Here is a 23,161-nt window from a genome sequence, read left to right on the forward strand (position 1 = left end):
AATGAAATTTTCCAGAAAATAAATAAATAAATGTAATTAGTACAGTTGGACTGTCAAGGTTTAAGATCGAGAAATGAGAATCACTCCAATTTGCCATTTGCAATTTGGGATAGAAGTTTGTTATTTTAAGATATAAGATTATATTATTTGTTTACGAATAAATAATTTAATTTACTGAGTAACAAGGTACATTTTAGAATATTACTACTAATCATTATACAATGACAATATTCAATGATGTGATGTGAAACAATAAATAAATGAAAATTTTATGAGAATTCTGGCTGGAGTGTTTAGATAAAAGTACAAAAATAAAACTTGAAAATAAAACATAATGGACAATGTAGTGTTAATTTTTTTCTGATGCTTTTATATGAAGACTTTGCTTTTTGTGTAACCACTCCATGTTTCAAACATAATGATAAATTAACGCAATTGTTCGATTAGCAATTGGAAATTCTGAATTTGAATGTACTTTTACTTAACAAGAAAAAGCTGGAATACTCAACAACTAAATAACTCACCAAACATAACTTTGTTTGTTTGTATCAAAAACATTGTTATAGTCTTTATTTACAACGAGCGAGGAAAGACCACTGATTTACATTGATTTTGAAATGCAAATAACGTGATACTGTAACCGTCCCCCTCCTGAATTTGAATAAAAATCAATAATCACCCCTGCGGTCAATTGACGCCGTGCTGCGTTCTCTAAATGTCATACGAAAACTAAAGTCAGCATACTTTATTAAATATTATTATACTTTATTCCGGCATACAGACCACGTTATACCGAACGAATAACGTAGGCACGTAGTCTTTCACAGAAACACGTTAAATCGACGTACCTATCATTTAACAAATAAACAATGTTATTCAAAAAGCCCGGTACGTGACTCAATTTTATTTACACTACAGTTAGCTACATCTACTGTTAGATATTTTAATACACCTTCGAATTAAATTTAATGAAATATATGAGAAATACATGTTGTAAACTTATAAAACAAATGTTAAGTGCATGTCAAAGTGGACAAAAAAAATACTCACCATGATATCGCGTTACCGTAATCGTAGTATCTACTCATATTATGTTTATGTTATCAAAATTTTTCTGACATTAAATTTACTTAAAAACACTATTTACAAAAGTTTATTTCTAAACGCCATCACTTGACGCTTGCGGTCGAATCACTTGTGTCTTGGCGGCCATATTGGCAATAGACTATTTTCTACTTTTTACGCTGGACCGCACTGGAACTGTAAAGTCCCAAAGAAAGTAAAAATCTTCTCAGTGCAGCTATGTACTGAGTATTTTAGATATGTTTTTTAAATTACCTACATCCTAAACGATTACAATTACGAAATGGACTGTACTGATATAAGAATTAACACAAGTAGGAAATGAGTTAATGAAACGTTCCACCATAAACAAGATAATTCACAGAACACTATTTCCGTTTCCTAACAAATCGTGCTGTGAAAAGCTTGTTTGGATACACTAGGAAAAATGCATCTAAGCTTTATATAGCATTATTTTAAATTTACAAGAAGAACCTTTCAACTTTGTTGAGAATGTTGTAGAATTTTGAATTTTGAATTTTGAATTTGAATTTGAATTTGAATTGAATTTGAATTTGAATTTGAATTTGAATTTGAATTTGAATTTGAATACAAAGGATTGAAAATTATAAAAATGAGGTATATATAGGTATATGAGGTATTAGCAAAATATACGTCACTGTGATTTAATCGGAACGTTTTTTGAAATAATTAGTTGCTAGATTAATAGTAAAAAATGATTTTTTATTCTCTGGCTAGTTTCTTTCTATTTGTTTTGATATTTACTACGTCTACTATCATTACAGTGATGTTATATGTAAGAACTTTTTTCTCGATAGTAAACAATGATAATGAACTTGAAATAAAGTTGTAAATAATAATGTAAGGAAATACAAATTATTTAATTTTTGAATTTAGATTTCGACTGATTTTAATTCCCGAACATTGAATTTGGTAATTCATATTAATTTGTTTTTTGTTTTAGTTATAAATATATGAACAGTAAAGTGTTATGATTAAATACTTCTAACATTTTATTACACATGGTCACATAATCCTACCCAGCGATAGGAACTGAATTCATGACCGAGATTTAAGGAAGTAAATAATTTTATTACTTAGGAAATTATGATTTGTTTATTCAAATAGCAAGACACCGTTTAAGATATTATGTAAAAATTAAGAATCAACTAACGCGCATATTCAATGGTTAGTAAATTTGACCATACTAAAACATTACCTAAAATTCTTGTTGGCTTATGAGGAACATTAAAAAACAAATAAATCAATGCACACAAATTTTCTGTCAGTTAATTTATAATTTTGTAGGTAGTTTTTATTTAGGTCTTACGTATACGATACATAGTTTGCGTTGTTTAAAATGACAAATATGATTTTTAGATTCCTTTTTTTATACTGTCATGTTGGTAAAAACTACTTGTATTGGAGGTATCTGATTAGTACAATAAATTCGAGATTAACGTAACAGAAGAATCACCAAAAGCGTGGAGTATAAGCAACGCAAATTCAATTTCATTTCATAAAAAAAAATGCTTGCTTATCTAGAGTTCATCTCAAAACTTTAAATCAAATAATTTAAATCAATAAAAAATTTGACTCGCCAGTGAGAACAGTTGAGAATTAAAGGCAAGTTAAAATTCTTTATTCTCGCCGCGAATGTGCCAGACATTCCATTCCTTTACATGATCCTTAATAAGACATGTTTGAAGAAATGATAATAAATAATCAGAATAATTAATAAACTGAAGATATAAAATTAGTTAGTTCCACAAGCGAGCTTCAGTGACCTTCTCCGCCGAAGAATGAAGCTGCAAGTATCATTTGAACACCATAATACAATTTGATAGTATTTTATTGCGATTTAAATTAAATGCAATAGGTAAATATACTGGTATAGCTTGCACCTACACCGTCGATCTACCGAGAAAAGATAGCCGCTCGGTAGAAGATCCTTTCGTTATCGTTTCCCTCGAAAACTTAGCTGCTTGATTTTAAATTTGTACCTGTGTGTTCGACCCAGGATTAGACAGAGATTTTGAACCAAAATATTTACGTTGTCAGTTTTTTTTCCATTTAAGTTAAAGATTCACTTTATTTTTCACTTTACCGATCTTGTTTTGTGAACCTTTACACTTACAGCCTATTGAGATTTCTTCAAATCTATTTTTTTTTAATAAATTTAAGTAAATAATGATTCGATTATCATTTCCCAGAATCACATCAACTGTTCTGCGTGACATTTTTAAATAATAAATATTGATGAAAAAAAAAAATTTTTTAAGAGTTTTTAACAGCCATTAATCTAAAATAAAAATAGAGATTTATTATATACAATTTAATATTTAACACGTGTAAGGGTTTTGAGTACACCACATAGACCATATAGGTGCTGCTTTTAGACCCCGCGCAACCAACCGAGAGCGATGCAAATCTAACCTCGCATGTACCGGACGGGTCGCGCCTTCGGCACGGTCTGTCCATAATCTTTCTGCTAAAGCAGCCGCCCTAGGCCACACCGTGGCATCGAGACCATCATCACTTAAAGTCGAGGACCAAACTGTTGCCTCCCCTCCTTCTATATTAGCGACATCTTTCGCCCATGGCCGGTGTTCATACACATGTTGCCATGAATTGTAAGGGATACCACCATTAGTGTCATACCAAGCTCCCATTCCATTATTCAGATCCCATGCGTCTTCGTGTGAAATGACTGTTCGTATTCCATTAATAGACTTATGTTTCCATGTGAATTCTCGTAACTGCAAACCTATAAAGTCCGCGGACTCTTTCAAATCAGTCTTGATACGGTCGCTTATGGAAGAAAACCAAAATAATGTTAGATTGGGTAATCGGCCATTGACATAGCGTAGCCGATCTAACGCAGACCGAGTAAATTCTATCAAATAGTTTTCACTGTTAGTATCATTGAAATAATGTTCCCAACATTCTAGTGACACATCGTCGCCTCCTATGTGAAACAAATCATCGACTCCAGTGAGCTGGATGATTTCTGTAAAAACTTGCTCTAAAAGTAAAAACAAATCAGTGTTACGTGGATTTAATTGCCCACAAGGAGGCTCATGACATAATGGACTCCAAGGTTGAGCGTTGGTACATAAAGATAGATCATCAGTTTCCGAATCTGAACTGAAACTCCAAGTTTGACCAACATGAGATGGTACATCTATTTCTATCAGAACTCGTATCCCACGTAATCTCGCTCGATGCACTAATGCTCTGACGTCATCTTTTGTGTAAACATCTCTCAGACTGTAGGCTCCTCGTTTTGATAAATGTTTTACACTGTCTAATTGTAAAGGGAATGCTTGGGTATCGGTTACATGCCAGTGAAAGGTATTAAGCTTAGAAATGGCCATACCATCAATAGTTCGCATGAGATCACGAACCGGAAAATAATTACGCGCTGTGTCTAATAACAGCCCCCGGTATTTGAATCGAGGCGAGTCGTCAACTGATGCAGCTTCTAGCATAAACAGTGATGCGACGTAAGGATCAAACCATATTAATTGTATTAAAGTTTCTAAGCCATGACGTGCACCACAGAACGTAGATGCAGATATATCTACGAGCATCACACCGTCATCGGAATTAGGGCGAATTACAAGTTTGTAGTTTTCTTCAGTATCTATACGCATTCGTGGATCTTCACTACCATTTATGGCAACCCGGACGAGTACACTTCGCCGCTCTTCGAAACCAAATGCTGACTGTTCGAGTATTTTAACATCTTCCCGAAATAATTCAAAGGACTCTTGTAGATATTCTTGAACCGTACGGGATGGAGTTAATAATATTTTCAATCTGAAAGAGTCAGCGTGTACTGGCACAGCGGTTGTGGAAAGGCTGATCGCTCCCCTTGGTTGAGGCCAAATTTGACCTCCTGCACACAACATGTTACATGTTTCAAGAGATTGTAATTTATTCGTGGGATCGGGACGAGATGGTACACATTTTTCATCAATACATTCCCAAGTCCATAAAGGATTTTTGCTCCTGCTTAACAATACATTATTTTTTCATATGTAGTCAAGTTTCTATTAATATTAATGAAATAACTATTGGATTTAAATATTTTAAACTAACCTGAAACTACAATTGGAAAATGTGACAAGAATTTGCAATCCAAGTACTGGATAGTATCTCGATACAAGTATCATTCCACAAAATATTCCTTTCTGGAAACATTATTTAATATTTAACATAATTTAACATTGTGCTATAAATTGTAATGTTGTGCAGTGCCAATATAAAGAATAGCAACATCAAATTCCAAAAGTCAAACAACGTGCAACCTTGTAAATCAAATTCTCTCTAAATTTTTCTGTAAATTTTAATTTATATTATTTTACGTCATTTAATTCATTCAATTTAATTCCATATAAATTAAATAAATTCAAATTATTTTATTTCATTTTCATACAACAGCCATAAGCTAAACCATTTTTTTTTAAAAAATTGCCCGTTTTGTCTATGTTCCCTTTGGTCTGCTAAATCATAAAATCAAATCAAGTCTATGTCTAAGACAGCGACTTAGTTTTGCCATATGCACTGTAATTACAGAAGATTCACTATAATTTTTTTGATTTTACTTTCAACTACGTTTTTAAAAATACAATGTATGAAAAACAAGTTGAGTAAATCAAAATATCTATCTATCTCTATACACCCCTATTTTTTAATTAGTACAAAAAATTTAACTGGGCTCTAAGTATCTTTAACTAATCATATTTGTGTAGTTAAAAAATAAAAAACACTAAGTCTCAAAACTGTCCACAAAAATACGTAATAACTGGTAAATGCTAAATAATTATAAAAAAAATCAATCAATGACCGATAGTAGGTACGTGCGGCGGGGTTTGGGTACCTACGGGGCGCTGCTCCATTGATAAATTCCGGGAAACTCAAGTCGAAGCCCACCAACCACCCCTTGTCCCTCTGCGCCCGCGCCGCGCCCCGACGCAACAACGACAAAAAACAGTGCTAAATTGTTATCGGAAGTGTGCGCATGCTTTTTTTCGTTGCAACAGTTGTTTGTTTAAGTTTTCCCTGACGCGATGGCTTATCAGTTCACATCACGGGAGTATGTAGCTATGCTTCGTGCGTACTTTTTGAGTGGAGAAAACGCGAGTGCAGCTGTACGTATGTACAGGGAAGACACCCAAACGCTCGACAGCCAAATGTGCGAACCGTGGTAAATGCTTACCAGCGTTTACTAGATCACGGTTCATTCCACGCACGGTCACCTACGTACGTCAAGAACAAGGAAGACCGGCGTTGTCACAAAATCTGTACGACGATGTACTAGCGTATTTTGAAGAGGATCCCCGGCGGAGTACAAATGACACTGATCGACGGTTTAACATCAGCCAGTCCTGTGCCTGGAAGATTATTAATAAGGCTGCATTACATCCATATCACTACAGGAAATCTCAAGAATTAACGCCCATGGACTTCTTTTTGTGGAGTGAAATTAAGAGACGTGTGCACAGAAGCGAGCGAATTAGGCTCGAATGATTAAAACAGCGCATATTGGACGCTATTCATGAAGTGAAAAGACAGAGAAGCTTACTTTTCTCGTTAAAAACAATTTAATGAAACGAGCCCGTCTGTGTATTAACAATAGTGGCGGACATTTCGAAGGACAATTGAAGTACTTGTAAGTTTAGTAAATAATACCTATGTAAATAATTATTGTAAATAGCACCTGATTCTAACTTCATAAATATGCCAAAATTTCTCTTTTCTTTTAGTACAGAATACCTTATTTTATTGTAATATTTGTTTATTGTTTTCTAATCACATACGTATTTAATTAATTGTAAAAAGGTAATTTTGCCGGTCCTAAGCCCGGATGAATATGAAGGAGAGGTTAGAATTTAGAAAATTAAATAAAGTAGGTAACTACATCACATGTTCTTTTGTTTCATTTTATTGCCTAAGGCCATCTACGTCACAAGTGCGATAGTACGAATGCGAATGAGTAGGATGGAATACCATCAATGAAGTTCAATGAACTAATGAATGGATTGTAAAGTAATATGTCCATGATTTCAGTGAGATTTTTTACAATAAACAAATGATAATAACTTTGCTATTTAAAGGTATTATGAGATTTTTCCGTCACATATATGATAATAATGTCTTCCCTAATATGTCCTTAAAATTTTTGTACTAGTTATAAAATAATGGTGTATATATATAAATGAATTGCTGTTCGTTAGTCTCGCTAAAACTCGAGAACGGCTGGACTAATTTGGCTAACTTTGGTCTTGAATTATTTGTGGAAATCCAGAGAAGGTTTAAAAGGTAGACAAATATGAAAATGCTTGAAATTAAATAAAAATAACAATTTTGTTTTGATGTGTCCTCCATCGGACGGATTCCTTTTTTTGTTTTAAGTTTAGTTTATACAAAAGTTTAGGTCTTTTATTTATCGATTGAGGCACTACGAAGTCTGCTGGGTCAGCTAGTCTGTTCATAAAAGCGAGATGCAACCCTCTACTTCTAAAACAAAAGAAATAACAAACAACAATTCCGCGATTAGTTGTTACGGTATGAATATTTTAGAATGGTTGCGACGTGATTCACGACATCCCTATCGTGCCTATTGTGCAATACATCGATGAATGCTGACATGAGGGCATTGAAAAGCCTAAGTTCATCAATAACCTAATAACAAAGATATTTTTAAAACTCAAACTTCTATGGCAAGCGTATTTTAAATGTCGTCAATATCTTTAGCATCAATGCATTAAACCGCGAAAATAAAGTTAGCAGGTTGTATTACTAGGAAAACGAGATATGGACAACGCGCTATAACCACGAGTTGTATGATATTTACAAGGATCCTAATATCATAACAACTATAAAAATTGAGTGCCTACGATGGGCAGGACATGTGGTTCGAATGGAGAATACCAGAATGCCAAGACAACTGCTCTATGGCAAATCAGAGGGCAGAAGTCGTGGCAGACCCAAACTCCGATGGTTGGATGGCGTGGAGCGCGACCTCAAAGTTATCGGTATCAGGAACTGGAAGGAGAAAGCTTTGAACAGAGCAGTCTGGAGAGACATACTGGACCAGGCTAAGGCCCACCCTGGGCTGTAAGGCCTAATATTTTGAGGTTGTATTACTGAGCGTAGAATATCTCAAAGCTATAGATCTTTTAATTGACTTTTTGCCAAAGATGTTTCCAGATTCTGAGATAGCAAAGAAAATCAAAACAAAATTCTGCGCCGTAAAAAGTAATTTTTTGGGCCCACATCATCGGGACATCGACCCACAGACACAAGGCACTCAGTTTCTCGCCGGATCATCTCAGTGGATCACGATTCCGATCCGGTAGTAGATACAACGAAGTACTGAACTGGTCCCCGACAGTTGCATTGATTTTACCAAACGTCCGAAATCTCGAAAATGAGGATTTCATGAACTTGGCAATTTTCATGTTCAGCATCTCAAAACTATGAAATTCAAACGTAGAACATGACGGAAGGTAAGCGCGAGAAATGGCATCAAAAGAAAGAAGATGAATCGGTTGCTTAAATAAACAATCAAGTGAAATTTTTAACACGCCCTTACCGGTTGCTTAAATTTTAAACCAAGCTATACCATAAGGCTTTCATAGTTAAAATTAATAAAAATGAAACTGCTTTAAGTTAGAGAATGATTTATTTTATTTTTAATTAATACATGTGATTTTCAGAACATAAGGGTATTTTTATTTACCTGTAAAAGTGCAGTATTTAACTAGAATATACCGTATATTTTATTTAAATAATAAAACACTGTAAAATATAAATCTTGTCTGGCAGCACTGCAGTGAATACCGAAAACTAGGGAACTTTTTGGCGGGAACGCGAGGAGTGAAGTTGTGTGATTTGTTTTATTTTGTCTATTTAGTGTTTCTTCGGGTTTAAATGTGTAATAATGGTGGTTTATTAACTGTTTAATATCTGTGAAAGTGCACAAATGTGGGAAAATGAAACAAAGCCTCTGGACGTAACTTCTCGGGATCCTCCAAAAAGTCCACTGAAAAAATCTCAGTAAATGACCACCATTTTACTAAGATTATGGTTCATCCCATATCATGTCATTTCATCCCAATAGATTAATATCTCAAATTAATCATCTTCATTTCATTTCGTTTCACTCCATATTATCATTTTTCATAAAAATAAGAATATAAATTAAAAATAAGACATGACTTAAAAGTCTCAGTTACCAGGTCATAAAATCTCTTTAAAAAAAACCGAAAACGACTTTTTGGCGGGAGCGCGAGGAGTGAAGTTGTGTGATTTGTTTTATTTTGTCTATTTAGTGTTTCTTCAGGTTTAAATGCGTAATAGCGGTGGTTTATTAACTGTTTAATATCTGTGAAAGTGCACAAATGTGGGAAAATTAAACAAAGCCACTGAACGTAACTTCTCGGGATCTTCCAAAAAGTCCACTGAAAAAGTCTCAGTAAATGACCACCATTTTACTGAGATTATACTTCATCCCATATCATCTCATCTCATGTCATTTCATTTCGTTTTCATTTCACTTCATGCCATGTTTCATAATAATCAACTTCATTTCATTTCATGATATAATTTTCTTGCAAAAAAGTTACGTATCATTAAATTTAAAATAAGACTTGTCCTAAAGGTCTTAGTTACCAGGTCATAAAATCCCTTAAAAAAAAAAACCAAAAACTAGACTTTTTGGCGGGAGCGCGAGGAGTGAAGTTGTGTGATTTGTTTTATTTTGTCTATTTAGTGTTTCTTCAGGTTTAAATGTGTAATAACGGTGGTTTATTATCTGTTTAATATCTGTGAAAGAGCACAAATGTGGGAAAATGAAACAAAGCCTCTGGACGTAACTTCTCGGGATCCTCCAAAAAGTCCACTGAAAAAATCTCAGTAAATGACCACCATTTTACTAAGATTATGTTTCATCCCATATCATGTCATTTCATTCCAATAGATTAATATCTCAATCATCTTCATTTCATTTCGTTTCACTCCATATTATCATTTTTTATAAAAATAAGAATATAAATTAAAAATAAGACATGACTTAAAGGTCTCAGTAACCAGGTCATAAAACCATTTTAAAAAAAAGTTACTGAAAACTATACTCTATACCAAAGTTTGTTATCTATGACTATGTTAAATACAAAAAGACAAAAGTGCTAAAAATTTTGCAATTAGCCGACTAGTATTTATGTATGAGTTTCATTATAATACCTTAATGATAAATGACATTCTGGTGCTAAATTAATCACATCAAGATGATGTCGACAACAGAAGTGGAAATAGACTTTGATCCAACAAGCGAGCGCGAAGAGGGGGAGGTAAGCTTTTGTAATAATTCCTTCAAATTTTCGTATATTTTTCTGCTTTGTAAAATATACAATATTTTCAAGAACCCCAAAGTAATCTACGAATATTGTTTTGGAACATTAAACAGATCATGTTTTGGTACACCCAGTATTTGATAATTGTTTCGCTTTTGAAAACATTCAACGTTTCATAGAAACAAAAGATGTTGGCCAAAAGTAATATTTTTGACCTATCGTTTTTAAGAAAAATGTGTTAGGAATACTTAGTATTACATTCTTGGTTGTGAAACCACTCTAAAAAGATACAGCTAAAACACGTCATGTCAAAAATAGTCTTTTGAGAATGGTAAAAAAGGTCAATTTTTTTTAAAAACAAACCTGTTTTATTTTTAATATCGTACAAATATCGCAATTCTTACCTTCACAAAATAAGCTAACAATAACTTAAGTTGCTCTAACTAAAAACCCAGCACTTAACTTGAACCTGTTTGCTGTATCTGCCCAGAAACATTAAGATGTAGTAATGTAAATGAACTTACGACCCACCTGGTGTTAAGTGACCAAAACAAAAAAAAAGGGGAAGAAAATACTAAAAGTACCATCTGGCTTGGAATAAGCTTCCCCACCACTGTGTTTCCCAAGTGCTAGACATGTTCTTCTTCAAAGGAGGCTCGCGGAAAGTGCTCAACGGTGGGCAGCTTGGCTCTATCCCTGGCATTGGTAACGCCCATGAGCGACTGTGGACCGCATGCCTGAAAAGCCTGAAAAGGCAAAAAAAATTTTTTTGCCGTACTATGTTATTTTCATCTTCATAACTTTACTACAGAAACTTTATATGGAAAAAGATCAATCAACATTTGTTGTTGTTTTATGAATGTCAAGTACACAATTTGAAGAATAAACCAATATAATTCTTTTCAATTATTTTTTCTATATCTTGTCGTCATTTTGTTGTACTTAAGTACAAAATGTTCTGGTCTTTGTATTGTATTGTATAATTCTCATATTTGAGTTTATTTCTAGTACAAATCACAGGAAGGCGTTATTGTACCATTTACCAATATATGGTATTGGCCAGAGCATATTGCTCACAGAACAAATTGCCTCTGTAGTCAAAAAGTATATGAGGTAATCAACAGCAATCCAAGTTGGACTGACAACCTATTTTATGTCATTGGTATCAGCTGGATGCGGGCAGCATAGTACTGGTCATTGAACTTCAGAGAGGAGATTCACCACCAGGAGATGTATGTGTATAGGGTGTGAATGATGATGATGATGATGATTATAAAATATTTAGCCAACAACAGTTTTGTGAATATGCTATGCTGAAAAATTTCCTTCTCTAAATATATACAGCAGCAACCTCTTCTAAAGATTGCTAGAAAATTTTGGCTTTCAGAAACATTGTTAAAATTAAATATTTGTAATGGTATAAAATTTAACATTTTAGTTGGAAGATTCAGATGTAGAAGAAGGTACCTATATCCCCTTAACAAGACCAGAAGCTTTCAACCCTCCATCCTTAGTACACATGCAAATTCAAGATGAACAAAGCGATGATCCATCACCAGAGTCATCAGCTACAGATTCTGATGAAGAACCCAGGAGGCGTGCTAAACGCACAAAAGTCAGACCAAGAAGGCCGCAATCTCAACCCCAAAATAATAAAAGGGAGAAATATAATGTGTGGTATAGAGCTTTGCAGGTTTGTAGCTTAGACCACTCTAGCAATATTTATTACAAATACATAAAATAAATTAAGTAAATTTGTGATTAGTAGTGTTAAGCCACAGCCAACAATAATTTATAAAAATCCAGAATAAGACATACATTTTTTAAATAATGTACCAATAAGGACTTTAGGAACAGAGAATGCATGGAATTGAGTAATGGTTTGAAATTTGATACTTTTGACAATTTATTAAAAAAAAAAATACACATTATTTCTTTATCCTTCAATCATTATCCAACTTACATAAAAATTAGTGATGGAAAATATACCCATCATAATCTTTTAAGAACCATTTAACCCCTAGACCTCTGTGAAGAACCTCAACAAACCCATTGGAATTGCTAAACTGTATTATGTTAAATAATCCTTTCCATCTTAATATTCTCAGTAAAACATTCATCAACTATGATATTGCTTTACTATATTATCTGTACTATAGGTGTCATTTCATTATAAAGAGATATCAATTACTATTACCAATTTAAGGTATTCTTATTTTTTTATGGATTGAATTGATTCAGGTAGGCAAAGCTGCTTATTTCTGCCGAGCAACTATCTTGTAGCTAAGAAATAGAATTGGGACAGCGACTTTTATTTCAAAGGCAGAGTAGAGTAGTATGACCAACCATTCATTACCAAGTGGTCTGTGGCCTTATTAAAATAACCTTATAATGTTTTAATTTACTCAGGAAATACATATCGAGGAGTGAAAGGCCATTTGGTTCAAGCAACATTTTTGCAACTTTACAGGAAAGACATTTTAAGTTTAAAATTTGGAAAAAAATATAACAAAAAACATCTTCAAATATTTGAATCGAGTAAACTTAATTGAAGTTCAATTAAAAACATTGAACTGTTGATGCTAATACAAAATAAAACGCACTTTTAATTTCAAAGGTAAATGTCGTATTTCACTGAAGCAAATTGTCGCTTAAACCAAATAGCCGTTCACCCCTCAATACTTCTCAATATTACAGGTACTTAATGTCTAATTACAGTAGAGCCTTGTGATGAATTCCAAGAGCTATTTTAGGTTAAATTTCAGTGTTAATCTTTGAGCAATGAGCTTCGTTCATTTATTCACTTAATCTACTTGTATTTCTTTTGAAGAAGTACTTATCTAGCTATCCAAGAAATCTATGTAAATTCTTTCAAGAAATAAGAGTTTTGTTTGTGAATTACAGGAAGAACTACTCTCGGAAGACATGATTGGTTTCGATGTCTCAAAGAAACGAAGATATGGTGTTGAATCTTATGATTACACAATAAAGTATCGATTAGAAGAAGAGTTAGCATCAGGAAATGCTTTTACAAAAAATAGCAACTCCAATAGAGACGTGACATCTAACAAACGAAAGCACTCTGACAGATCTAATGTAAAGCTAAGATTGGGTAAAAGAATTAATAGTAATTCGCATATTGAAGAGAAACATGCTCCGAAATACTTGAAGGATTTGGTGGTTAATGCAGAAGATCCGTTAGATATAGTAGCATCTGATATAGCTGATAAATTATCAGAAGAAAAGAAAGAATTAATACGTAAGCAATCATTTATACTTAAAATATCCATTCACTTTTGACTCTTGCAATATGAATAACAAGTGGTTTTCAAATAAGCGGCACACAATTGTGCTTTAATATTAATATTCAGTCATATCATGAGTTAATGAATCATATGGTTAATATTTATTATATTTAATATCCTTCAATCACTTAAGTACTCTCCCTTTTAGTTAAATTACTCCACCAAAATAGTCAGTAAGCAGTTACTTCTAATCAATGTTTTTTTCTTCAGTTCTATTCCTATTATTATTAATTGGTATTGACTTACTATCACAAACATCAAAACTATGAAACTACAATAGTAAGATTTCTCAAATTTCAACAGAGTTCTACATTTAGTATTTTTCTTTTTCTTTTACAGACAGAATCGTAGGAGCAATTGGATCACAGAAAGCAATGGAATTGTTTAAAGAAACACAGAAAATAGAGGCTGATGGTGGCATGCTTGTAATGGTAAACACCAACTTTTCACTGAAGTAACATTTGAAATATTTATTTCAAATTACAACCGCATCATTTGTTTTGATATTATTTGGATGTTTATCTAAATCCAGAAATATATAGTTATTTAACCAGAAACAGTAAATTATACGATCTGCAGCAAGAGAATCGGTAAATTTGGACAGAACAAAAGCCTTCGTTGTACAGTCCTAAATATGTTCAAAATAAGAATATGATACCATTGGAAAATGATACCATTGACAAATACCATTGGAAATATAAATTAGTGAAAGATGGAAGAGCAGTTTGTGCTTGAATACAAATCCTTAAAAGAGGATTACTTTTAATAGGAAAACGAATATAGAACTTTAATAGAAAAGATGGTTGGCGCTTAACTAGGAGTCTAGAAATATTGTTTATAGAATAATAGAGAGTAGTTAGCACACTATTCAAACGTCGATGAATATGAAAGTAAAATGAAATTTTTCAATTTACAGAATGGAACACGTCGTAGGACCCCAGGAGGTGTGTATTTTTTTCTTCTGAAGCGTAATGACGAAATCTCCCAGGACGTAGTCAGTAAACTTTTCGCTGAAGAAAAAAAGGAGAATACGCGCCGTATAAAGAAAATTCACAATAAAAGTCGTCAGAAAGCTATGGAGCAACTAAAACAAACTTTAACTGGTAAATAATAATGTATACTATGAAACAGTACAGTAGTCTAGTTTTTAAATATTATTCATAATCCTAACATATAACTTATGATATGCAATTAATATTAGGAATGCATAAGCAATAGATGTATTTTTTAATAATTTTTGATCGCTTCATTGCCATCTAGCAGTATCCCCGAAAAAGAAGACGCATTAATCTTAATGTCACAGAAATTTCTTTAGTTAAGTTTTGTTCATTGTCATTGTAAGAGAAATGAATGATTAAGTTAATACTGTTAATAGGTCCTTTCCACCATTTAAGCAAAAATAATTACATACGATAAATACTCGAACAAAATTTAAGAACTATATTTAAAAAAAAACTTCAAAAACTAGGTTTCACTTGGGCTACATAATCAGAAACTGATTTCAGACTCGGAGCTACCGTCGTTAGTATCTCGCGGCGAGACAACGGCACAATCAGAGCACGGATCGAATCCACCCCCCTCCCCGGCGACGGACGCCCGTGAGTGTTCCAGTGACACGGACGCGCACTCGCACACTGAGGCGGACGCGCACGCACTAACAGAGGTGCACTCGCACGCGCGAACACAGGCGGACGCGCCTGCGCCGTCAGCACCTGCCGCCCCGTCCGTCAGCAACGACCCACGCTCCATACAAGAATACGAAGACGACGACTTCCTTGATGTCATGTGTAATGATGACATGGACCTGTTCTAAACACAAGTCTGATACTGCAGCCCCCTTTTTTTAGTGAGATCCGTTAATCGTGTGTAATTATCTTGTCATGGGACAAGATAAACTCGAATTATTGTTGTTAATTTATCGATTTAAGGTGCGTCATGTTCGCGCTCGCAATTTGTCAGTTTTGCTTATACCTTCCTTCAATTACATAAAATTGGCCCGAATATGTAAATATGTATTTGAAAATAAATTAAAAATAATCTAATGAAAGACTGAGTAGATGTTTCGGTAGTAAATAAGTTTCTCTATTTTTAATTTATATAAGTCTTAATAAAGTAATCAAGACATAACGGACGGCAGTGGCTCTGCTTTTGGCCTTGTCGATGTTCACCGAAACCAAGAAGAATAAAAGTATGTGGTCTATTACTTCGACTACCTTCGCAGTCCATAAAAAAAGTCAAGTAACTGTTATAATTATAAATATCAATACAAACTAATTTTGCGAGTGGGAACATTATGTATATCATTTAATTACCATTAGTTTATTCTAATATAGAGTAAAAAACCTCTGACCATAAATTACTGAAGACTTCAATTTTAGTGTTTGAAGACTTGTAATTAATTACTGTAAGCATAGGGTGGGTGTTACTGCTCGTTGCAGTAAAAAGCACTGTGCTAAGAAAACGGCTTAAAGATTTTTTCATAAACCATATATAAAAAAAATGTGTAAGGCACCCATACATTTGTTGTTTGGTTCATGTAAGTTGGTTAATTATTGTACAAAAACCTCTGCAATTTTAATGTGTAGGTATAATAAATCTAATCTTATATGCTCGAAAGAAAACTAGTATAGTCTACCCCTTATAGTGTTAGATCAGCCTAAAGAATCTATATTTTTATACCTCAAAATATTATATCAAAATTAAGTCACTTTTTAGAATGCCACTGAAGCTAGCTTATCTGTGTGCAATAGTTTCATCTTTCTATGTACACTGTATGTTAAGTGCCTTCACATGTACTCAGTGTTACAAAGAGTATAAAACTCTTATGTTAGAACTAATAATTGAAAACGCATGTTTAATTTTGTTTAGTTCCATTAAATAGTTTTATATAAATAATGAGTTTCTATTTAATTTTAATATTCTTGCTGGTTTATGGTGTTGGTTCTATATTAAATATAACTTTTGCCCGCGACAACATCCACGTGGAATAGTTACTTTGGCATAACGCTAGATTTTAGCCCCACTTCATTTACGTAGAAAGTGAAAATATTTTGAAACATTCTTCATTAGTGCTCCACTTGTATCGGTCTCATGATGTTATATAGCCTATAGCCTTCCTCAATAAATGGGCTATCTAACACTGAAAGAATTTTTCATATCAGACCAGTAGTTCCTGAGATTAGCACGTTCAAACAAACTCTGTAGCTTTATAATATTAGTATAGATTAAGTATATTATCTATGGTCCTATACTATCCTGAATTATGCTATCATCGAAAAATCTTGGGCTTTTGGAATTAATGTAAATCTTGAATTCCAATATAAAGCAACTGAAAAATATGGTTCTTCATTTTATTGAGCATTTTGGAACTCTGGCCAAGTTAGCGTTATAAAAATCTAAAATGCCTTTCTTAAAATTCTTTTTGTGTACAATAAAAAATAATGTTTTTGGTTTTCATATTATTTTATTTGAACAATAAAATAATGACTAATTGACACTGATGATATATTTTAAAATGGTACACAGTTTGGTCTAAATTCAAACAAATGTGTGACTATTTCATTAGTTGTATTTTTATTACATCGTTTCGCAACCACAATCACTGGCAGGAGTGTCGAACGAAGAATTATTATTATTATAATTTATTATTGACGTATAAGCAGACGATAAGACGATATAGGCATACGGCCCATCTGATTGTGAATGGTTACCGTCGCTCATGGACATCAGCAATGCCGGAAGCATTTTTTTTTTTTTTTTCCGGGCCGAGGGCCGAACCTCCTACGAGGTCCCCACGCCTAGGGGGCGCGCGGGGTATGTGAGACTCAACGATCTGCAGGTGTTGAGAGCAGACCGCGGGCCCAAGGAATTTAGGGCCCACCCACTAAACGACTCCCCTGCACTCTTACACCCGGCGTCCGATCTCCGTCCGGGGTCAAAACCCGGTCAGAGTAGGGGGGTTCCCGCGGTAGCAATGCCGGAAGCAGAGCCAAGCTGTTGCCTACTGTTAAGTGCTCTACACAAACCTCATTTGAAGGACATGTCATAGTGCTCGGAAAAGACTGGAGGGGAGCTCATTCCAAAGCTGGATGATATGCGGCAAAAAAGATCTGGACACGCACTGTAGATGGACATAGTGGCTCCAGGTAGTATGGATGAACTCTACTCCGATGGCGGGCGATGCGATGGTAAAAACGAGACAATGTTATCATCTCAGACAATTCCTCCTATTATCCATACTATAAAATAGTTACCAATAAAACTCATTCCATTTGTAGCATCTTTATTAATTTAAGGGAAGTCCAGCATCTGCAATTATGGGTTAATAATTTTAATATGTAACATTAGACTACAAGAGGAAGCGGAAATAATAAAATTTACAAGAAAGAAAAAATACTAAAGTGAACATTAACACTTGTTTAAAAACCTGACATTTTAGCAACCCATCATTCAACAGTAAGGCTTGGTGGCAGTAGCCCCTGCATCAGAATGTTTTTAATTTGAGTTGGTTGATATACAGGAAAAACAAAGATTATCATTTGATTGAATGTGTTGTATTATAGTATTGCTAGAAACCATTGTCTGTTTTCCAGATTTTTTCCAATATACCAAGTTTGTGCATAAATAAATATAGCAAGTATGCTGAATAATCTCTTCATATTAAAAAAAAGCAACTTTAAAATGTTGTGGGAGAAAACAGTATATTACATTCTATTTCCTACTCGGGACATTGGTTGAGCCATCTGTACAGAGAAAAGAGGAGAAAAGTTTTGGTCTATAATTACCAGCTGGGGTAAACATTTCTCAATATGTTCTACATCAACTTTGTTAGAACCCTCTCTCTGTGCTTGTTTGACTGCACGCAGGCATGTCTCGGTGACCAGACATTTGGCCACATCTGCCAACAACATAAGAGCATGTGGGGCAATCTTGGTTTTACTTTCTTGGAAGTGGTTTTCTAATAGTTCCTTTATTACATCCTGCAAATTTTCAAAGCTTCATTTTCAGTTGAACTTACTGCAGTTTGTTATCAACAACTTTATTTGGAATTCAGTGTATTAAGCATTTCATGTGATTTAAATATTTTTAGAAAGTAAAAAATGTGTTTAATGCTCAAAATCTGATTCTCACCTTTTTAATTGTACTTTTCACATTAGATAATAAAGTAGCCGGATCAATATTATTATTGTCCTTATTATTGCGGGCCATTGCTGTTATTAAATTTCGGAATATTTTAAAGCAAAATACAGTTCGTATAAAATTAAAAAATAGTATTAGTGTAACAATTATTGTATCAGGGTATAATAGATCTATTATCTAAAGAACAAAATTAAGTAAATATTGAATTCGTTCACTTTTCTATTCGTTGACAACGACGACCTTGCCCATAGATTATACACTTAATATATTAACCTTGCCTTTACCTTTGACTGCATTAAGCTGATAAATATTAAGGGACTTTTTGGCGGGAACGCGAGGAGTGAAGTTGTGTGATTTGTTTTATTTTGTCTATTTAGTGTTTCTTCAGGTTTAAATGTGTAATAATGGTGGTTTATTAACTGTCTAATATCTGTGAAAGTGCACAAATGTGGGAAACTAAAACAAAGCCGCTGAACATAACTTCTCGGGATCCTCCAAAAAGTCCACTGAAAAAATCTTAGTAAATGACCACCATTTTACTGAGATTATATTTCATCCCATATCATCTAATTTCATTTCATTTAATTTCATCCCAGTTGATTAATATCTCAAATTAATCATGTTCATTTCATTTCACTCCTTAATATAATTTTTCATAAAAATATGAATTTAAATTAAAATAAGACAAGACTTAAAGGTCTCAGTTACCAGGTCTATAATCCTTAAAAAAAATTAAAAAAATTATTAAGTGTATAATCTATGTACTGATAAAAATATACCGTAAAACGGGGTGATTAGGGATTGAGAGGTGAATGGGGAAAAAACCAGGAAAATCGTTCGACGCTCAATATTAGTTTTATATTCGTTGCAAAATCTTCCATTTTTTTTAGTATAAATTATAGTAGAATGTTGAAAGTTCACAAAGCAACTGAAAATGCATTGTAAAATGTTTATTTACTGAGACTTTTTCGATGATCCCAAGAAGCTGCGTCCAGCGGCTTTGTTTCATTTTCCCACATAGTTATACTTAACAGTTATTAAATCTCGTTTCTTACACGCTTAAGCCGAAAAAAACACAAAATTAACAAAGTAAAATAACTCACACAACTTCGCTTAATTACATTGCGTCTGGGCTCTCGAATTAACTCAATTTACAAGAGGATCATCCGTATTGTCGAAAATTCTTGGTTTCAGGAATGGATAACGTGACTATACGTCCCGCTTTCAGGCTGTACGTCCCGATGTCCCCAACGAGAACAAAAATCTCCCGCTTTCATTTATTGTTACTTATCCCAAATCCTTATTGTATTAGAAAATACATACTTACTAAGGTAATTCTAATTTTGCTGTAGAAAATTAGTTTTTTGTTGCGAAATTATTTATATATATTATTTTAAGGGCAAGTTTATTGTAAGAATTAAGATGTCAGTGAGGGTAAGAATACCATAAATTTTTTCAAGTAATTTTTAAACCATATTTTTTATTTTGCACTTAAATATTACATCTTACCCCGACGTACCCTTTAAGTATTTATCTAAATACGAAATTCCGTAGGCGTCCCACTTTGACAGGAAAAAAAGGTCACATTAGGGATGGACCAAATTAGTCCGACAAGTTTATCTCAACTTAGCGATTGATATTTTTACGTTTTCATTTTAACATGAATCAAGAAGCTCGATCAAAAATGGCCACGCATATGTTGATTAACAATGCACAAAGGGTAAAACTTCAGTTTGAATGAAGTGCAATTTACATGCTAATAATATGCCTTTATCTATGATGTTGTCGTTTTGTAATACTGGCCATTTGAAACCTAATTTCTGTATGACTGATAATAAACTCTAATTTCAAATGAACTTTATTTAAAGAAAAATGGAATTCTATTTTCAAATTGACTGATTCATTTGTAGATTATTGTTGTTAACTTTACTTTTGTATCTTTTTCATCAATATGGATAAGATAAAAAACGAGTGATTAAGAAATACGAGTTCCGTTCCGGTAGGAATGCCGCACAAACTGCTCAAAACATTAGCGCGTACGGAGTGAGCACTCCAATCGTGCGCACGACTCGTTATTAGTTTAAAAGCTTCCGGTATGGAAACTTTGATCTAAAAATTTAACCTCGTGCTCACCCGAAAACTAAAGTCGACCATGACAAATTGAAGGCGATAGTTGACGTTGACAATACTCAATCTATCGCTGAGTTAGCAGCGGTTCTCAACTTTACCATCTAAACAATATTGGTCCAGCTTGAAATTCGCATTGGGCATTGGTTAACAGACAAAAATGAAGGTTTTTGAATGGCATTGTGACTTGTGATGCAAGGTGGATTATTTCTAGTAATCGTACGCGGTCATGTTGGTTAGACCTGGTTCAGCACCTGGGCAATGCCCTAAAAGAATTGTCCCTAAAAGCTCATGGTAAATGTTTAGCGGTCTGGTGCCGGTATAATTCATTACAGCTTCTTACCAAAGGACCCTAGCATTAATGCGGATGTATACTGTGAGGAAGTGTGCTTAGTGCGAGTTTTTTTAACGTTCTCGATAGCGTAAAAGTTAGCTCATATTTGTATGGAATGGGATCGTTTGCCACTAGAGGCGCTGTTCCAACTGCATACAAAATTGGGCTAACTTTTAAGGCTTCGTCAAACAGAACGCGTACTTAGCGCTGCGTTTTAACGTCGCGCTCTTTTCATGTCACACAAATTGACTAGATGAGCCTAACGCTCCTTGACGCAACGCATTCGCCAAATCATAGGTTTTTTCGATAGCAGTGTGAAAATTTAAAAGTATTAAGATGTCGAGTGATTCAGATGTGGCATTGTATAAGCATGGGTATTTTCTAACTATTTCTATCATTTTTTCGGGCATTATCTAGTATTTTAATACACATTCACTTAAATGCTAAATGAAATTTGTAAAAAATTACAACGCCTCACGTCAAAGCGTCCTAACGCCGCGACACAGCGTTGCGTACTTATAGCGCTGGGGCTCTGCTTGACGGTATATTACCATAGTAGTACAACACATCTCGGCGTCTTGGTCCGTCGTCAGCTTAGCGCTCTGACGGGCGCTAATTACGCGTTCTGTTTGACGAAGCCTTAACGCTATCGAGAAAGTTAAAAGACTCTCACTAAGCACACTGGACACAATGATGAAGCTTCTGAATCTCTGGCCAGCCATGGTTGATTGCTCGCCCCGCAGCGCCTACACCACAACACTAGGCTTCGGACGGAACAACAGACTGTCTCTAAGCTACAAGGGCTAGAGTTGGAAGTTTTGGGTCGTCCAATGTACTCACCAAACCTTACGCCGACAGACTTCTACTTTTTCCAAAGTTTCGATAATTTCTTGGCAGGGAAAAATGTCAATACCCTATACAGGCAGTACAAAATGTCTTTGAAGAGTTTTTTAAGAGCATTAAAAAATTACCATTGCATTAGTATCCATTGCAGGGCATCAATACCCTAGGTCAAGGATGAGTAATACGCTGCCCGCCAAATATTTCTAAAATTGAATTTATTTTTTCGACTTTCTCCCATCAATTCGTTTTTCTTTTCTTTTCTTGTTTGGTTTTTAATAAAGAAATAATGTTTCGTAAATTATTAATAAGTGTTATACTATACGCGACCCGCCAAAAACAAATCAATTTTTTTTTTAGATCGGTCCACTTCCAACTCTAGCCCTTGTAGCTTAGAGACAGTCTGTTGTTCCGTCCGAAGCCTAGTGTTGTGGTGTAGGCGCTGCGGGGCGAGCAATCAACCAAGCCTGCCCAAAGATTCAGGAGCTTCATCATAATGTCCAGTATGCTTAGTGCGAGTTTTTAAAGGTATCGATTTATTTTTTTATGGCTTAGATAGGTGGACAAGCTCACAGCCCACCTGGTGTTAAGTGGTTACTGGAGCCCATGGACATCCACAACGTAAATGCGCCACCCACATTGAGATATAAGTTCTAAGGTCTCAAGCATAGTTACAACGGCTGCCTCACCCTTCAAACCGACACGCATTACTGCTTCACGGCAGAAATAGGCAAGGTGGTGGTATCTACTTGAATATTAAAATTGGCCCATTGATTAAAAAGGTTGCCCACCCCTGCCCTAGATGCATATTTTGATTGATAAACCAATTACTTTAATTTTATGTATGTATAATACAATATGGAAATTTTTTGGGCGAAAAAAGCTAATATTTTCATAATTAAAAGCCACATAAATCAAACCAAAAAGGTTAACAGTATTAAGTATGATTATCTAAAATAGTAAATAATAAA

General features: G+C 34.2%; 4 protein-coding genes across 13 annotated transcripts in view; 1 reads left to right on the forward strand and 3 right to left on the reverse strand.

Annotated features, from left to right (window-relative positions):
- The window catches only part of Su(var)2-10 (E3 SUMO-protein ligase Su(var)2-10), a 28,438-nt gene extending 26,979 nt beyond the window's left edge, over positions 1 to 1,459 (reverse strand). For 2 of the 8 annotated variants that reach the window (XM_089735335.1, XM_028187863.2), the window contains exon 1: positions 1,051 to 1,443. In XM_089735335.1, the coding sequence (XP_089591461.1) occupies positions 1,051 to 1,088 (38 nt within the window). In that variant the 5' untranslated portion in view covers positions 1,089 to 1,443. Of the gene's footprint in view, positions 1 to 524; positions 919 to 1,050 lie in introns of those variants that run through there. The other 6 variants (XM_089735331.1, XM_028187786.2, XM_089735333.1 and 3 more) reach the window with 6 other exon arrangements.
- A 1,944-nt stretch (positions 1,460 to 3,403) lies between these two features.
- On the reverse strand, positions 3,404 to 5,556 carry LOC114240865 (putative beta-hexosaminidase fdl). Of its 2 annotated transcripts, none has more exons than XM_089735374.1 (2): positions 5,188 to 5,556; positions 3,404 to 5,097 (listed from the first exon to the last, which is right to left on the reverse strand). In XM_089735374.1, exons 1-2 carry the CDS (start codon positions 5,259 to 5,261, stop codon positions 3,426 to 3,428), a joined length of 1,746 nt encoding a protein of 581 aa, XP_089591500.1. In that variant the 5' UTR covers positions 5,262 to 5,556; the 3' UTR covers positions 3,404 to 3,425. The 2 variants fall into 2 exon arrangements, with proteins under 2 accessions (XP_089591500.1, XP_089591499.1); XM_089735373.1 differs by having other exon boundaries at positions 3,404 to 5,100.
- A 4,248-nt stretch (positions 5,557 to 9,804) lies between these two features.
- On the forward strand, positions 9,805 to 16,642 carry Phax (phosphorylated adaptor for RNA export). Its single transcript, XM_028188253.2, has 6 exons — positions 9,805 to 10,442; positions 11,884 to 12,138; positions 13,350 to 13,704; positions 14,090 to 14,181; positions 14,667 to 14,853; positions 15,256 to 16,642. Exons 1-6 carry the CDS (start codon positions 10,380 to 10,382, stop codon positions 15,561 to 15,563), a joined length of 1,260 nt encoding a protein of 419 aa, XP_028044054.2. The 5' UTR covers positions 9,805 to 10,379; the 3' UTR covers positions 15,564 to 16,642.
- A 551-nt stretch (positions 16,643 to 17,193) lies between these two features.
- On the reverse strand, positions 17,194 to 19,129 carry MHF2 (centromere protein X-like). Of its 2 annotated transcripts, XM_028187443.2 has the most exons (3): positions 18,881 to 19,129; positions 18,535 to 18,729; positions 17,194 to 18,058 (listed from the first exon to the last, which is right to left on the reverse strand). In XM_028187443.2, the coding sequence occupies exons 1-3, from the start codon at positions 18,956 to 18,958 to the stop codon at positions 18,041 to 18,043; spliced, it is 291 nt and encodes a 96-aa protein (XP_028043244.2). In that variant the 5' UTR covers positions 18,959 to 19,129; the 3' UTR covers positions 17,194 to 18,040. The 2 variants fall into 2 exon arrangements, with proteins under 2 accessions (XP_028043244.2, XP_089591501.1); XM_089735375.1 differs by lacking the exon at positions 17,194 to 18,058 and having other exon boundaries at positions 18,380 to 18,729; positions 18,881 to 19,117.
- Between the last annotated feature and the right edge of the window lie 4,032 nt (positions 19,130 to 23,161).

This window comes from Bombyx mandarina, chromosome 19, assembly GCF_030267445.1.
Source record: "Bombyx mandarina strain Sakado chromosome 19, ASM3026744v2".
In the NCBI taxonomy this organism is placed as follows: Eukaryota; Metazoa; Arthropoda; class Insecta; order Lepidoptera; family Bombycidae; genus Bombyx; species Bombyx mandarina.

What these genes read in the sequence shown, in the direction of transcription:
- Phax (XM_028188253.2), top strand. Translation starts at nt 10,380, where the DNA reads ATGATGTCGACAACAGAAGTGGAAATAGACTTTGATCCAACAAGCGAG. An exon ending in GCGAGCGCGAAGAGGGGGAG is followed by an intron (nt 10,443 to 11,883) that starts GTAAGCTTTTGT and finishes TTAACATTTTAG; the next exon opens with TTGGAAGATTCAGATGTAGA. An exon ending in TGTGGTATAGAGCTTTGCAG is followed by an intron (nt 12,139 to 13,349) that starts GTTTGTAGCTTA and finishes TGTGAATTACAG; the next exon opens with GAAGAACTACTCTCGGAAGA.
- LOC114240865 (XM_089735373.1), bottom strand. Translation starts at nt 5,261, where the DNA reads ATGATACTTGTATCGAGATACTATCCAGTACTTGGATTGCAAATTCTT. An exon ending in TTTTCCAATTGTAGTTTCAG is followed by an intron (nt 5,101 to 5,187) that starts GTTAGTTTAAAA and finishes TGTATTGTTAAG; the next exon opens with CAGGAGCAAAAATCCTTTAT.
- MHF2 (XM_089735375.1), bottom strand. Translation starts at nt 18,958, where the DNA reads ATGGCCCGCAATAATAAGGACAATAATAATATTGATCCGGCTACTTTA. An exon ending in TGAAAAGTACAATTAAAAAG is followed by an intron (nt 18,730 to 18,880) that starts GTGAGAATCAGA and finishes GAAAATTTGCAG; the next exon opens with GATGTAATAAAGGAACTATT.